Here is a 16,491-nt window from a genome sequence, read left to right as displayed (position 1 = left end):
TCCTGTCAGGGCTTTGTGGCTCAGAGACATCTTTGTAGTTCCCCTCTTTCCCATCGCCCTCCCTACTGCCAAAGCCATGAGCTGCTGTTGCTGCTATGTCTCATCTGCCTGTAACAGTGTTCACCTCACAGGTATGAAAACAATAGTAGGGGTGTGTGAAGTGGGCCCTATTTGATTCGGATTCTGATTCGGCCTAAATCAGGGACAGTGATTCAATTTGCTGATTCAGATCACTGTACTGATTCCATTAATCCGAATATGAAGATTTGATGTTGATTTGGAGAATCAGTGATTTGGACATAGACACAGCTTAAAAGTTTTTTCTACATACCTTGAGGTAGCAGCCACGACTTGTGATGCTGGGGTGCACGGAGCGTTCCACAGGAGCATACTGAGGAACTGAGGAACCCCCTGCACTCTTGTGGGATGCTCCACACATCCCAGCATCACAGCATTCATGAGCCCCTGCTACCTAGAGGTATGTAGAAAAAACATTTAAAGCTGTCTCTATGTCTGAATCTCCGACTCTCTCCGAATCAATTTGGAGGGTTCCGGTTCGATTCGGAGAGATTAAAGGGTCCTCTGATTCAATTCAGATTTGGAGATTTGGCCACTGAATTGGGCCGAATCAAATCAGCCCTAAACAGTAGCCCTTCTTGAGGGGTCCATACCAGGATGGAAGAGTGGGGCTGGTTAGGGTAAGTCTGTGGGTGGGGGAGTAGCACAGTGCTGGGTGCAGTCAGGAGCATTACAGGGTGGGAGTGAATAGGGGCCCCTAGAGGGAGGCAGCATGATGTAACCCAACCCAAGAACAATTTATTTTTTTACTGATAATCTGAAAATTTTTTCTGACAGTCAAACATTTCTTACTATGGTTGCTTTTAAACCTAAACTTGAACCTAGACCTTGTCCAGGGCTTGATAGAATGGTTATTTTTACATTACATAAAACATATGGCAGTTAAAATTTATATTGTTAAAAAATGTTGGTTAGTAAAAAATTTGCAGACTGTCATGCAGCTGGTCAGCTATCTCATGTCTGCTTCTTGACTAGCTCATATTTTGAGCAAGAACAAAACCACCAGCAAAGCAGGAATAATTAATACCATATTTTTATATGGATTTTCAGGCAAATAACAATTCATGTTTAAAATTAATCCAGCTAGTGATCTGCAGTTTTTTTCACAAGTTGAATGAGTTTTAGCACAAAACACTATTTTCCAAAAAAGTCATATCAGAAGAAAGGTACTTTTTATTTGCTTTTGGTTAATCATTGTAATTGAAAACTGATCAAGTATCTAATAATTTTTTTTGGCAGCTATATAGTACTTTTCTGACTAAAACTGAACTTCCTGACTCTTTTGCTATCTGGACAGAATGTATCCAGCTTCTGCCAATGTTATTTAAAACAGTAGTTTTCATGTATGTATCACTGTTCCCTACTGCCTTAAGGAAGGAACAATTTCCATACCTTTTATTAAGTGAAACGAGGATTACAGACCTCCTCTAAACCCATGTCATTTTATATTCAGAGGTATACAAATAATATGATAATTTACTTTATTCTGGCGACCTATGGTAACCATAACATAAAAAGGTAAAAGCAACACACACACACACACACACACACACACACACACACTCATAACTTAAGAACCAAAATTAAAAAAAAAGAATAATTTGTCACTTTCAGGTATGTATTTAGTATTTGTGAAAGTAGGATACAGCTCTGAAGACTGTGTTTAGAAAACACAGTGGCCATGCAAACTCCTCAACACTACTTCCCTAAAGTATTTAATACTTGTTCTAAAAGATTTCCATTAGACTTGATAAAGGTAGTGTAGTCCTTAGTCAGTCTTTAGTTTTATAATTTCTCTGCTAAGTCTGCCAAAAATTTGTCTTGCTATTTCCAATTACAGTGTTGATATTTGTGAAGTGGACAGTTGTCAAGCAGGAACTGAATTGTAGATTAATTTCAGAGGCTATCAAAAAATTATCACTTGGATGTCATTGATGTTAGCTGTATTCAAAACAACTACTTAAAGGTTAAAAGATTCACATTCATTATTAATCCCTGACCCATTATCCCTCTCCCCTTCCTTAAGTAAAAGAAAAACTTAAAAAAGGATACCAAAAAACTGGACTCGCATTTAACGTCTTGATTCAGTGTCTTGATTCATTCGTACATCACAAAAAATAAATGGTAGTGTCCTGTACCCAACATAATATTAAAGCTGTAGCTCTGTGAATTCAGTTCAATGCAGATTCAGTTTAATCATTAGTTATTAACCATACAAAAATTCTGGAAAAGTATTATGAGATGATTTAGGAAATGAATACACAGAGAAAACCATCGTTAGGGGATTGCTTATAATCACTCCCTCAGATCCGAGGCTGCTATCATTAAATATGTATACAATGCATAAAGAGCACAGTGTTTGATAATAGCTCATTATCAGGTACTAAATTAGAGATTAGAGAGGTTATGCTTTTAAACCCATTGCTACTGCTGCAGCTGACTGGGTTGCGGTATGTATTGGATTAACAAGATGAGTTTTGAGAGACAGTGGGCATGTCAACACAAGATACTTAATGCCCATTGCACTAATTCTACTGTACATTAGCGTGGCTGGCAAAAACCATGCTGATGCACTAATGCACAGTAGATTAGTCCAATGGGCATTAAGTGTTGCTTAAAAAGCTTTCATTTGTGCTAATGCGCAGTATCTTTAGTCCAATGGGCATTAAGCATCACACAGTGTTCATCTGCGCTAATGCACAGTAGCACCGATTACGATGCATTAAATTAGTACTAGTTATTACAGGTATTAAACTTAATGTGCCAACTTAATGCGCAATGTATGTATAGACATGCCCAATATTAATGGTGATAAAGTAGCTGATAGAGTAGGCAATGGTTTGCATTTTCTGGTTGAATAAATTGCTTTCAGTGTTGGTAGGAAACGAGCAAAAATGGATAAATACCTCCTTTTAGTACTAACCCAACCCTCCAAGCTTCTGGGGCCAATTCATTCCTTTGTAAGTGAGTGTATAGCCTCATGATCTATTATACCAACTGAGGATCAGGCTCTGAAAATACCCTCTTAAGTGACTAACAGCCCTAGGAAACTCCCTAATGGTTTATGGGGTCAGTGAATTGTAGCCAGAAAAGGACATCTGTGATAGCTGTGGGTATCATGGTGATTTCCTCATGTCAAGGGAAATCCACAACAGCCAGATTGTCAGACCCTTTCTGTCATCAGGATGGCTAAAAGGATCTGTGTACCAGGGCAAGTACCAAACGTCATAGTGAGGCTATTTTGGATTAGCAGCATAACTGAAAATTATGACTTTAGAAGACATGGTTCAGCATGGGACCTGCTTGCCAGCTAGCTAGCACTGAAGTACCCTGCACCCCAGCTAGCTGGGACAACATCTACACATGGAGTGCTGTACACAAAACACTCCTTAGGAGGCTAGTACTTGTATTTTACAAGACTACCCTGCTGTGGAGTCAATTAGTTTTGTGTGCCCTAATAGGGATTAATGTGTAGATGCCAAGATGTTTACTGCACAGTTAATTGGTCAACTGAGTAGTAAATGTCTTGTGTAGATACACTCCCTGTGTTCTAGCACTTCCCACTGGTGTGGGCATGCACACACAAACAATTCTATGGATAAAATAAATTTAAATATGGGCTGCATGCCAGTGACTGATATAGCAGGTACGGGGGTGAGAATTTTATATTTAGAACTGATATGCAGAGCAGTATGTAGTCACAAAATTATCTTTCCCATCTGAAGAGATCCCAGTAAATAATGATTTAATAAATTAACATTAAACTTCATGGCTGGATAAAGCAATGTACCATTTCTATTTCACTTAAGTTCATTTGATATATAATAATTCTTCTAATGGCAGGCTGATGCTGGACTTTACCTTAGCCAGTTCTTTTACTTTTCATGTGCTTGCATATTGCAAAAATATGTTCTTGTATCCTTCCTACAATTGATATATTGGATTTCCCTCCCCAGAACTGAAGCTTGAAACATTCATTCTCAGTATGAAGATGTTGCTGACTTTGTCTCTCGTCCTGGTTGCAACTTGTAGTTCGGTGGCTCAGAAGCCTGGTAATTCAGCATCTCTTTGTATACTATAGTTTATGAAAAAAGATTGTTTAAATGCTTAGTCTCCCATTAAATACTGATGAGAAGCTGAGGTGTCTGGAATTGGCGTTTATGCAAATAAGCAGCAACTTAGTTTGGACAATAGCAACAAGCACTATATACTTCTGTAATGGGCTCTTAAAAAAGTCTAAGATGTAGGTTCTGATTTAGAAGTAGGTTGTCCATGTCTCACAATGGACAATCACATAAGCCTGTGCCTGTAAGGTAACTGTTTTTAAAGGTAAAAGTTTGAAATGGGACTTAGTGGTGCAGAGTGTAAAACAGAAGTTTCCCACCTTGCCAACCTTATTCACAGCTTTAAGATAAATATTATCCTTTAAGTGTGAGGCAGCCAATTCTCTACTCTTTGGCACATAGCAAAGTCATATCTAAGTCATAGCTTTCTCACAGACATGTGCATGCACGTACATATACACATACATGCACATGTGCACTAGGGCTGTGTGAAGCTTCAGTCACTGATTCAATTCGGTGGAGATTCGGCCCAATTTGGTGGCTGAATCTCTAACTCTGAATCGAATCAGGAGACCTTTTAATCTCTCCAAATCAAATCGGAACCCTCCAAATTGAGTTGGAAAGATTTGGAAAGATTCAATGATTCAGACATAGACACAGCTTTAAATGTTTTTTCTATATACCTCAAGGTACCAGGCAGCTCATGAATGTTAAAATGGTGGGGTGGATGCAGCGTCCTACAGGAGCATGGGGGAGTCCCCAGCATGCTTGGCAGCAGACCCACAAGTGCACTTCCAGTCCACTTTTGGGTCCGCCAGTCAGTGCACAGGGTGGGCCCCCCACCTCCCCTGGCTTGGCAACTGGGTGCCCCCCCAGACCCAGGAGGCACCAAGTTCCCCGCCCCCCCCCCGCCCCATGGCTGATTGCTGAGCTGGGGTGGGTCCAGCGGGACCCCCCAGTGCACTTGGTGGCAGACTTGGAAGTGCACCAGAAGTACTTCTGGTCTACTTCTGGGTTTGCCACCGAGCACACAGGGGGCCCTCGGTGCTCCTGTGGGATGCTCCAGCTGCTGTACCATTGCAGCATTCATGAGCCATGCCTGGTATGTAGGAAAAACATTTAAAGCAGTGTCTATGGCCGAATCGCTGATTCTCCGAATCAGCACTGAGTCTTCAGATTCAGCTGATTCGAATCAGAACAGTGATCCGAATCAACAGATTGAATCACCATCCCCAATTCGAGCTGAATCCAAATTGAATACAGCCTATTTCGCACACCCCTAATGTGCACTCATATGCACACATACACAGCCATGGAACCTACATTCTTTTTGTGTAACATTTGCCCTATCTATACAGTTGGCCCTCTAAAAGTTCACAGAAAACTCATGCCTCTTGTATGTTTCCTGGACCATCACAGCTGCAACAAGTATCAGTGTTCTTCAGTGATTTATGGTGGAACAGCTTTTTTTGACAAAGATTTTACTGTATCTTCTAGAGATGGTGTGATTCTGGATTGGTTTTCATTGTACCTTAGAACTTGTATACAAGAGGAAATTTGCTGGCAGAGTTATACCAATATAATTACATTGCCATAGCTGTGTTACTGTAACTTCCCTGAAGGGAGCATACATGGAATAAGAGTAGTTGCTGGTCTGCAGCACTTGGGTATATTCTGAATAGGTAGGGAATAAAATCTTGGAGGATTCTTAACTTTGAGGTTATGATGCTCAAGAATTTTTTCTTGGATTGGACTTATATACTGCTAAACATGAAGTTAAGGGATTTTCAGTGAACAAGAATAAGAAATTCTCATTAAAATTGTTGAGATGATGCAGTACTAGTTTTCTAGACAGTATAATCTGTCTCCCAAAGCAGAGGAAAAGAGCCCAAATGCTTCAAGTATAACTAGAGAAAATATGTGAAAAAAGTTTAGGATTTAAAGGGATCTCTTGTATTGGAGTCAATAAATGATGTGTGCTCCATTCCTTAAAGCATAAGGACACTTTACATGCTTTAAAAGAAATGCAGTGTGTGAGTCTGGGAAATGCCAGATGTTGCAATTCCCCTGGAAGTAAATGAGAGTTGTAGAGCCCTCTCCCCCGACCCCCCTCTTTTCATGATAAGAAGCTATGATATTCAAACATACTCCAAAATATAGGGTACTTTGGTTGTCATTATAAAAGTGTCATATTTTGGCTTTTGGTCACACTTACTTGGAAAAAAAATAGATAAGTACCGCTTTATTGTGTTGCATTTATTAAGATCCTATGGAGGAGGAAAAAGTCACAGGATAACATTCGTCTCTCTCTACTTTTGCAGCCCCAGAGTCTGCAGATATTGTCTTTTTGGTTGACAGCTCCGACAGCCTGGAAGACTCTTCATTCGGCTCCTTAAAAGATTTTATTGCAGAAACAATTGATAATCTGCCAGTAGGACCTAACCAATACCGTATTGCACTTGCCCAGTACAGTGATGATTTGCATAGGGAGTTTCAGCTAGATACTTATAATGCAAAGAACTTGATGCTAAACCATGTCAAGAAGAACTTTGTATTTAGGGGTGGGTCAGTCAGAACTGGCAATGCTCTCCGAAAGGTTCATGAGATATATTTTAAAAGACCAGCTAGTGCAACAGGAAGAAATCAGATTTTGGTGGTTGTGACTTCAGCATCCTCAGATGATGATGTGGAAGAGTCTGCCAAAATCTTGCAGAGTAGTGGAGTAAAGATCATAGCTGTAGGGACAAAAGAAGCTCCTTATGATGAACTAGCTTTGATGGCTACACCCCTGTTCTATTACAAAATTCCTAAGATAGAGGAACTTCCTGTCTTTTCTCAACATATGCCCCAAATAATTGAAGGTATTAATTTGGATGTCAATAGTGCAATGCAAACAACTATGTTTGAAGTAACTGACCGGCGTGAAGAAAAACAGCTAGAAGGTAAGAAATGCAATCATGTGAAAATATTTATGGATAAGATTTACAATGTTATGATTAATACAGATGTAAATGTTAGAGCACAGGGGACTTTTATCATCGTTGATACCCTCTGAAAATGAGAAATGAGCCTGGCATATCTGACCTGGGCTCGCAATTAGATTTGCATGGAACACTGACAGTCTGAAAAATCAGTGCTTATCTGCTTGGGCAGCTGGATGGTTCTTCACAAACCCTTCAAAATGAAAGATTGCAAGTATTCCTGAAGCTTTTCATAAGTTTAAAAAAAGAGAGAGTTTAAGTTCCTTTGTGCCCAAATTAACTTAGAAATGTGAAAACCTCAATTAATTTCTACATGTACCTGAAGGGCAGTTACAGAGATGGAAATGGGCTTTTCTCCATGGCTCTAGGGAACAGGACTAGAAGCAATTGACTCAAGCTTGAGCAGGGGAAATTTAGCTTGGAGTTTAGGAGGATCTTTCTTGCTACAAGGGTAGTCTAGCATTGGCACAGGTTACCATGAGAAATTGTGGAATCTCCATCCTTGGAACTTTTCAAGAATAGGTTAGACAGACACTTGGGTAGGATGATTTAGTCAAGGATAATCTTGTCTTGAGCAGGGGATTGGACAACATGACCTTGTAGAGTCCCTTCCAGCCCTACTTTCCTATGATCCCATAAGGCAGAGTTAATGCAAAATACTATATCAGTATGATACTACAGTATCTGCAGCATCAAACACTGTCTTGTATACAAACACTTTAAAATAGCCAGGGTTGTGAAAGGTAGGAGACTTTTTGTTCTTCAGTCCATAAAATGTCAACTGTTTTCCAGAACTGACATTGATTTTTTTCTCTATTGATAGAGGTTGTGTATGTAGTTGCTTAATACAGCCCCTTTTTACATTAGATCAGTGGTGCTTAACCTTTGGACCTTGCAGGCCAGATGAGTTGTGTGGGGCCACTGTACGGGCTGGATCCCAGGGGCAGTACCTAGATTGGCCCTGGGCTACCCAGTCTCATACTGCTGGCTGCATGCCACCTCAGGCTCTGTATACCTGATCTCATATGTAGCGCCATGGTATCTGGCCTGTGGGGCTTTCCACAGGTCTGGAAATTGGGCAGTGGCAATCAAGGTTGCCCTGCTTCTCTGTTGCCAAGCTTTTGAAACTTTGGGGATCTTGGTGGGCCAGATGACATAGCTCTGTGGGCCAGATTTGCTTGTAGACTGGGGGTTGAAAGCTGTTGCACTAGATAGGTATTCCATTAACACATCAGCCAGATCATTTTAGTTCTGTCTTGGGTTGGGGTCCCCTGTGGTGGCCGTGATGCTCCTGGTGGCTCCATGACCCTGCCAGCTCTGCCCTGAGGGCACCCTCTTGTCTTACCTGCCATGTCTTGTTGGTAAAATAAATTGCTGAACCCCACCAGAACTCACTGGTCCTGAGCTTTGCCAGACCTCTCTTCAGTACTGTGTTGCATGGGGCACGTTGAGCCTTATGGGCAAATTGTGTGGCTCCTAAACCTCCCCTACACCATTCCCCAGGCCTCACAGGTGTTACATGGATAGGCTGAAGCCCAAACAGAGAAAATAATATCCATGTAACACCTGTGAGGCCTGGGGAATGGTGTAGGGGAGGTTTAGGAGCCACACAATTTGCCCATAAGGCTCAACGTGCCCACATTCACCTCTTTAATCTGGCTAGGCCTTGTAGCCTAGGCCCACTGTGTCAGACCGGGCTTTGAGGGACTAGCTCCAATCAGTTTCTTCTAGTAACTGTGCTCCTGGCCTGCCTGCTGGGCTCCCAGCCCTCTGGCCTCTTGAGTAGCTGTGCTCCTCTGGGCACTAATGAGACCTCCATATCTCCCCTTACAGCCTCATCCCAAACGTCCAATACAAATAATAACAGAAACATAAGCTCCTGGGCTGTAACAGAATAATAGCAATGAAGGCCGCGCTCGGCTTCTTTAAGAAGGCAAACTTCCATCCCTAGGACAGTGCGTCTCCAGGCCCTGGGAACCCTGTGGGCTCTTGGAGCCTTGCTGCTCTTGTAGGTAGTAAAGCAAGCAACCTAACTGCTCTGGATAGCTCTCTTGGGTATGGGCTCCTTCCCCTGGCAGTCTCCAGAGACACTGGGCCCTGCCAGCCTCAGCTTGTATGTCCCCAGGGCCTTGCCGCCTTCTGGTCAGCTGACTGCCTGCAGGTGCCAAATAAATACCTCGTTAGCCTGTGGCTCAAGCAACCTGCAGCTGTGGAGCCCTGCCTGGCCTGCAGAGTTCCCTGGCTAGCCGGCTTCTTCTTTTAAAGGAGCAGGCACATCTTAGTGTCCTGCTACATGCTCATAGATCTAGAAATTCCCCGGCGTTTTCTGTAGACTTTGTTTTGTCATGTTGGAATTTCCCTGGAATTTCTGTTTCTTGGGAAGAAGAATAATCCAAAACCACACAACTGAGACTCGTAAAACATGAACTGTGCTTCCAGCTCTGCTGCAACCTCTAAGGTTGCTCTTCAGCCTTAATGACCTCTGCCTTAGCTTTCCCACTTGTAAAATGGGGATGATAAAAGCTAATAGTGGGGCAGTGTTAAGGTAGCAAATAAACTGGGTCCACTCAGGTTCAGACTGATGTCCACATTTTGGATCAGGAAGGAATTTTACTTCATGGTTAGATTGATGGGGACTGTGGGGCTTTTTGCCTTCCTCTGTAGTGGGGCATGGAGGGCATTGCCCAATTCCTTAGATCCCTCAAGTGCATTTTAGCAATACTTGCAGCAGCAGAACACTGACAGCCCTCATGCTTTTGCTTTACCTGTGGCTGGGTAGGGTTTTTTTTGTTTTTTTGGGCAATATGTCTTGTAGCTATGAGACAGGGTTGGTTGTGTAGTTTTAGGAATTAGACAAGCACTTATATGGAATGGTTTAGATCAGGATAATATTGCCTTGAGCAGGAGGTTGGATTAGATGACCTCCCGCAATCTGTTCCAGCCTTACTTTTCTATGATTTATTCAGCCAAAACCATATAGACAAGAATATTTTGTGATTTCCTTTCCCCTACTTCCCTTTTCTCCTTGCTTATTCTCACTCTGCCCTTTCTTTTAAGAGTATGCATTACATTTCCACAGTAAAGCTTTATTCAGCCAGCACCCTCTGCACATACACGCAGTGAGAGTTGTATGTGGTTCAATGGGCCTTTCACAGATCCTTTTTACTCACTGTACTCTTCATTGGTGTCGATCCTATTGGAAGTTAAGGGTATTCAGAATATAGTAAGCAGGCCTTTAGTTTGACTCCACTAGCTCTCCCTGTTCCTTATTCTTTCTTTCCCAAGGTTTATTAAGGTTTCTTTTAAATTGGAATGTGGAGACTCCTAACATTTCTGACTGACTTTACACCAATACATTCAGTCTGAAACATCTAAAACCATCTTTCTTATCAAAACTCATCTGAGAATTGTGTGAACCCAATACAGGTACTCCTTACTTAACGTCACCCCAGTTAGCATTGTTACATTATTATGTAGCTGATCTATTAGAGAACATAGTCGTTTAAAGTTGCTCAATGCTCGGTGATAATGTTGTTTGGCTGCTGCCTGCTAGTAGTAATTACTGTGACATAATTGGATTCATTTAACATTGCTTCACTTAAAGTCTCATTTTTCAAGAACATAACTACGATGTTAAGCGAGGAGTAGCTGTACTCAGTGGATTAAGTTAACTGAAGAACAATGTTATGGCTTGTTAACTGTGTTTTAGCCAGTTAAGATTTAGTTGGGCTTTTCAAAGCGGTGAAGCCTTTAGATCGGAGGTAGGCAAACTGCAACATGGCTGCTAGAGTGTGGTACTCAAACACATTTTGCTTGGCACACACATCTAGGGGCAGACAATGGGAAAGCAGCCGAGGCTGCACTGTCACAACAAGGATCAGGCCCCTTGTGACTCTCCTGCCATCTGCCCTAGCATGCCAACATCTTGCAAGTTGACCCCTGATTTGGATACATTTTTCTTATTTGAGACATTATGTGGGGTATACCCTGCTCAGTAAAGAATTAAGGAAACGTTACTTAGGAGTTACAAAGGAAATCTGAGGCCAGATACTGAAGAATACTGAGTCTTACAACTCCTGTTAATCACTAGGAGTTGCAAGTTCTGGGCACCATAGAATCTAGGTAGGACCTCCCTTAGCAACATTTCATGATGCAAAATTGAATTTCTTTTTTGAAAGAAAATTATTTGATGACATGGAAAGAATCATTTTTCAGTTTGAGATAGGCAAGAGTTTTTTCTGAGAGATCTCTTCTATTGGACTGGCTGCAACTCTGATCAGGTATTTTCTATTTCCAGGTAAACTTCTCTTTGTTGTAGTCGTTGCCCAAATAGTTTAGTCATAATGACTAAAGATAACATAAAAGCATTTCTTTCTCCATTTTTGCAGCTCCTGATCCTGCAGATATTGTCCTTTTGATTGCTAGTTCCAGTGAACTGGGAAATGACTCATTACCTTACATTAAAGATTTTATTAGCAAAATGATATATGGTCTACCAATAGGGCCAAACCAGTACCGCATTGCACTTGCCCAATACAGCGATGATGTGCACAGTGAGTTTCAACTGGACACCTATGAAGCAAAAATCTTAATGTTGAATCACATCAAAGAGAAGTTTGCATTTAGGGTTGGGCCCTTGAAGACTGGCAGTGCTCTTCGATGGGTTCATGAGACCTATTTCAAAGAAAAGACAACAGACAGAGATCAAATCTTGCTGGTCATGTCTTCAACACCCTCTGTCGATGAAGTAGACAAGCCTGCCCAGATCTTGCAACGTGATGGAGTAAAAGTCATAGCTGTGGGGATAGAAAAAGCTGCTATTGATGAACTAAGTTTGATAGCTACGCAGCCATACTCTTACTATTTTTCCAATGCATGGAAGCTTCCTATGTTTTCTCAAAACGTGTCCAAGATTATTGACACAATCCAAACAGATATAACTGATGCTGATGAGGAACAATTAGAAGGTAAGAAGTTCAACAAAGAAAAATCATTGTACTTATTGGAACCCATTAGACTCTGTTTTTAACATTTTGAATACATCTTGCATATTTTGAAATGGGGATATGCATATATGACATTGTTACACATTTAGAATTTCATTCCACGGTGTCATTTTGAAAACTGAGGTCAGTTTTCTTAGCCTATATGCATGATTCTTCCTGAACACTCAGAACTAAGGAGAGGATGTTGAAAGAGGAGAGAGGAAATGTTCTTGCAGACTAGGTAATTTCCAAAAGATAAGAGTAATAGTTTCATTTTATATAATACATTATCATTACAAGTTATTGTGTGTATTTGTGAAAGAGTGTTAATGCTAAACAGGGAACAGTATATTTAAATAAATACTAGAAGTCCAAATTGCTTGTTGTGAAAAACTATCATATATTATTTATCATAATTTTCCCATTCTAAATAATGTCTTGCAATCAGAATAGGGCAAAAAGACAGATATTCTTTTTATAGGTGTGTGAAAGTGTACAAAGTGTTGGGTTCTTTAGTCCATTTGGGTATACAGTCAACTGCTTCCCTGAATACAACTTGAAATTTCTCTTTATTATTTTATTGAAATGTATTTTGCCCTTATGGTCATGTGAGCTCTACTATTACGTAGTGCACAGGCAACAATAATTTCAGGCAGAGGGCTGCTTACCCAGTTTTGGCAAGCTGTCGAGGGCCGCATTGGTAGCCCCACCCCTTGTCAGATGCCCCAGCCCTGGTTGCCATCTTGTGACTGGAAGTCCTGCCCCCTAACCCCTAACCTTTGCCACCAGAAGTCTCTCCCCTTGCCTCCAGAAGTACTTCTTTTAACAAGGGGCTTTGCCATCTTGGAACCAGAATTATACCAAATTATATTATAAAAACCAAATATCTACAGCATTCATTAGTTTGATTTCCAAAAAATATTTTTGTCCTGATTTACATGTTTTTGCATAGTATATATAGAGGTGATTGTGCAATAGTTTAAAATGAAGTCTTAGTCTTGTATATTGTTGGGGGTGGGTATCGGTTTGTGGGGGGCTGTGGGTGTGTGGGTATGTGAGGTGAGGGAGCATGTGGGTGGGTGTGTGTGGCTATGTGGGGTGTGGGTGAGCATGGGGTTTGTGGGGGATTGGATACCTGGGGTGCTTGAGGTGATGTGGGGGTTTGTGTGTACAGCAGCAAGAGGGGGGGTTGGGTGCATATGTATGATGGGGTTTGTGTGGGACTCAGCCTATGAACACACACACACACTGTCCCTACCTGCATACACACACACCCACACACATTGTCCCTGACTACACACACACACATCTGTTACTGGTGCGGCCCTGTGCTTCTGGTCTGGTGATGCAGCCAGCAGACACATGGTGCTGGAGTAGGGCGGAGCCAGGAAGCAAGGAAATGGCTGGGGGGGGGGGGTCTGGGCTGTTCAGACCTGCTGAGTCTCCCCCTGTGTCCTACTGCCCCTGCCACTGTCAGCTTTGACAGGCTGCCAGGGCAGATAAATATACATTTTCTAAGTTTTTTAGGGGCTCCGTGGACTGGATAGAATGGCCTGGTGGGCTGGATTTGGCCCATGGGCTGGATTTTGCCCACCGCTGACATAGCATGTCAGCAAAACCATGTATAACCCTTTTAGCAGTACATAAACTTCCCTTTGGTCTTCTGAATTTTAAGCATCAGTCCATTTTCTTGTATGCTTTGGTAAAGATGTTGGCGATTTGCCTGAAGGCGTGCCTCCAAGTGAGCCCATAATACAGCATCATCAGCATACCGGAGCTCGATGATGGAGGTTGCGGTGGTCTTTGTTTTGGCTTGGAGTCATGTGAAATTAAACAGTTTACCATCCATTCAGTAGTTTAGGTCCACTCCAACTGGAAGGTTGGTGGTGGTCAGATGTAGCATTGTGGTAAGGAGTATCAAGAAGAGTGTTGGAGTGATGACATAGCCTTGCTTAACCCCCACCCTAACCTCAAAGGGATGCGTGATAGATCTGTTATTGAGAATCACCTTTCACATACCATTAGGCAGGCAAAGAATGGTGACAAATTTTGGTGGGCATCAGTACTTCAGAAGGATCCTCAAGAGTACTTCTTGGTTGACAGTCAAAGGCTTTTGTGAGGTCAAAGAAGGTTGTGTAGAGAGGTTTGTGTTGTTCCCACAGCTGGCTAGCAGTGAAGATCATGTTAGTTGTGCCTCTTGATGCCCTAAATCTTCACTGAGATTCTGGGAGCAGCTCTTCAGCAAGTGGGAGGAGACGGTTCAGGGGAGTTCTTGCAATGATCTTTTCTGTGGTGGACAGTAAGGCAATCCCTCTAATTTTCAGTTAGACTTTTGTCCTTTCTTGAAGACTGCCATGATCATGGTGTCCCTGAAATCATCTGGGGTGTTCAGATTCACAGTGAGACTCTGGAGAACACTGAGTATTTCCTGTACTTTGGAAGCCATTCCTTACAGAAGGCTGACATTTGATGAAGAAATCCAGCATCACCTCAAAAATGCAAATGCAGCCTTCAAATGCCTGATGAAATGGGTGTTCAAAGACCATGATATCAGAACCAAAACCAAGCTCATGGTTTATTAAGAAGTTGTGATCTCCACCTTACTGTATGGAGCTGAGACATGGACAACATACAGGAGATGTCTCAAGCCACTGGAGATGTACCATCAATGCTTCCTGCAGACAATCCTTTGAATACAGTGAGAAGACAGATGCACCAATGCTAGCATCCTCTTGCAAGCTGTAACACAGTCCTACCCCAGGGGTGTCTGTGAATCTCCTGGAGCTCCCCTCAGGCCTTGTTTCCTTTTAAGTTATTTGGGAAATCTCCCCTTCAACTCACCTGCCACACCTTGATGTGATTATGTCTCTAGAAAAAAGGAGGATGCCCCAGGGCTCCCCAAGCAAGATCTCACACTGACCCCAGGTATCACTACTCATCACCATAAGGGGTAATCATATGGTCTCCTCATCTCCCCCTTTAGCGAAGCCCAAGCTTTGCAGACGTTACCAATCACTTCTTAGCTCAGGTCTGCATTCTCTGCCCATCCTGGGGTCAGGCCTGTCTCTTTCCACCTACACTCAGGCACTTCACCCATCTTGGCTATTCCTAGGCACGGCCCTGGATCCATGATCCTGTTTCTACCTCTCAGAGGCACTGGGCCCTGGCCCTATCTCTGCCCATCTCTGGGCTGTAGGTTCCTGCCATTCTCAGTCCTCAGCTATGGCCTTCCTTGGCCTTTGACCCCTCTCCCTGGTCAATGCCCCTATTCCTAGGCCAGTTGAGCCCTCCTGTGGGCTCTCTGGCCCTACTTTTTCTCACTCCTCCTGAGCTACAGGTCCCTGTTCCTGATTCTCACTCCTTCTGGGCTATGGCTGTGGCCTTGCTCCTTGGCTTTGACCCCTATCCAATGGGCCCTGGTCCCACTCCTGTAACAGTTGAGACTGCCCCCACCCCTAAAATTTCAATCCTAAACCACCAGTCTTGTCACCTCAGCTAAGGTGTTAATCAAGAGCCTTGATTTAACCCTGCTGCCTAGGAGCTCTTCCCTCATGGCTCTCAGGGCTAGACTGCCTTCTCAGTTCAAGCCCTGGGTTTATATCCTGCTAGGCAAGACCCTTTAGGTCATTTGACTCCTGCCACACCTGCCACCTAATTGGCCCCTGCCACATCTCATGCAGCCTGCCTTTTCTTAAAGTAGCAGGAGCACCAAGCCTCTTGCTATACAAACACCACAAGCATCGAGGTAATGATCATCTGACATCAATTTCACTGGGCTGGCCACATCATCTGGATGTCAGACTCCAGATTCCCAAAGCAAGTTCTATTCTCCCAGCTCAGTCAAGGCATATGTTCAAGAGGATGGCAGAGAAACACTTCAAGGACATTCTCAAGGCCAACTTGAAAAAATTCAACATTGACATCAACTCATGGGAGACCATGCCCAGGACTGCCCCAAACAGAGGAAGAGTCAGCTGCAAGGATCTCAGTACTTTGAAAACCTATGATAACAACAGGAGATGGAAAAGTGGGAGAGCCACCCACCTTGCATGGAAATATGTGCCTGAGTTGCAACAGAGTTTGTTGATACTGGATAGGCCTTGTCAGCTGTCTTTGGATTCACAGATACAGATAAGACAATCATGGAAGACAACCATCCTTGACTGGGAGGGATTGCTGCTGCTGCTGATATAAACTTCCCAGGGCTTTTCTGTAGATTGCATGTTCCATGTAAGTACTCTTTTGGGAAACTGTTTTGCACTGGCTCCTATACCACGACTGAACTATCCATGGAATTTCAGTTTGTTGGGAAGGCTAATGATGTGGCAGAAAAATTTAACAATGGGGAATCGGGAGATTTACTTTTAGCTCTACAGCTTATTT

The 16,491-nt window shown here is 42.6% G+C and overlaps 1 protein-coding gene across 1 annotated transcript in view; it reads left to right on the top strand.

The window, feature by feature from the left end:
- The window catches only part of LOC102564087 (collagen alpha-6(VI) chain), a 109,157-nt gene that overhangs the window by 25,132 nt on the left and 67,534 nt on the right, over positions 1 to 16,491 (top strand). The window contains exons 3-5 of the mRNA XM_059728797.1: positions 4,035 to 4,130; positions 6,464 to 7,084; positions 11,512 to 12,090. Of these exons, the coding sequence (XP_059584780.1) occupies positions 4,064 to 4,130; positions 6,464 to 7,084; positions 11,512 to 12,090 (1,267 nt within the window). The 5' untranslated portion in view covers positions 4,035 to 4,063. The remainder of the gene's footprint in view (positions 1 to 4,034; positions 4,131 to 6,463; positions 7,085 to 11,511; positions 12,091 to 16,491) is intronic.

Source organism: Alligator mississippiensis, chromosome 5 (genome assembly GCF_030867095.1).
Source record: "Alligator mississippiensis isolate rAllMis1 chromosome 5, rAllMis1, whole genome shotgun sequence".
Classification (NCBI taxonomy): Eukaryota; Metazoa; Chordata; order Crocodylia; family Alligatoridae; genus Alligator; species Alligator mississippiensis.
Note: the sequence above shows the minus strand (reverse complement) of the source record. Positions and strands in the feature narration are given on the sequence as shown.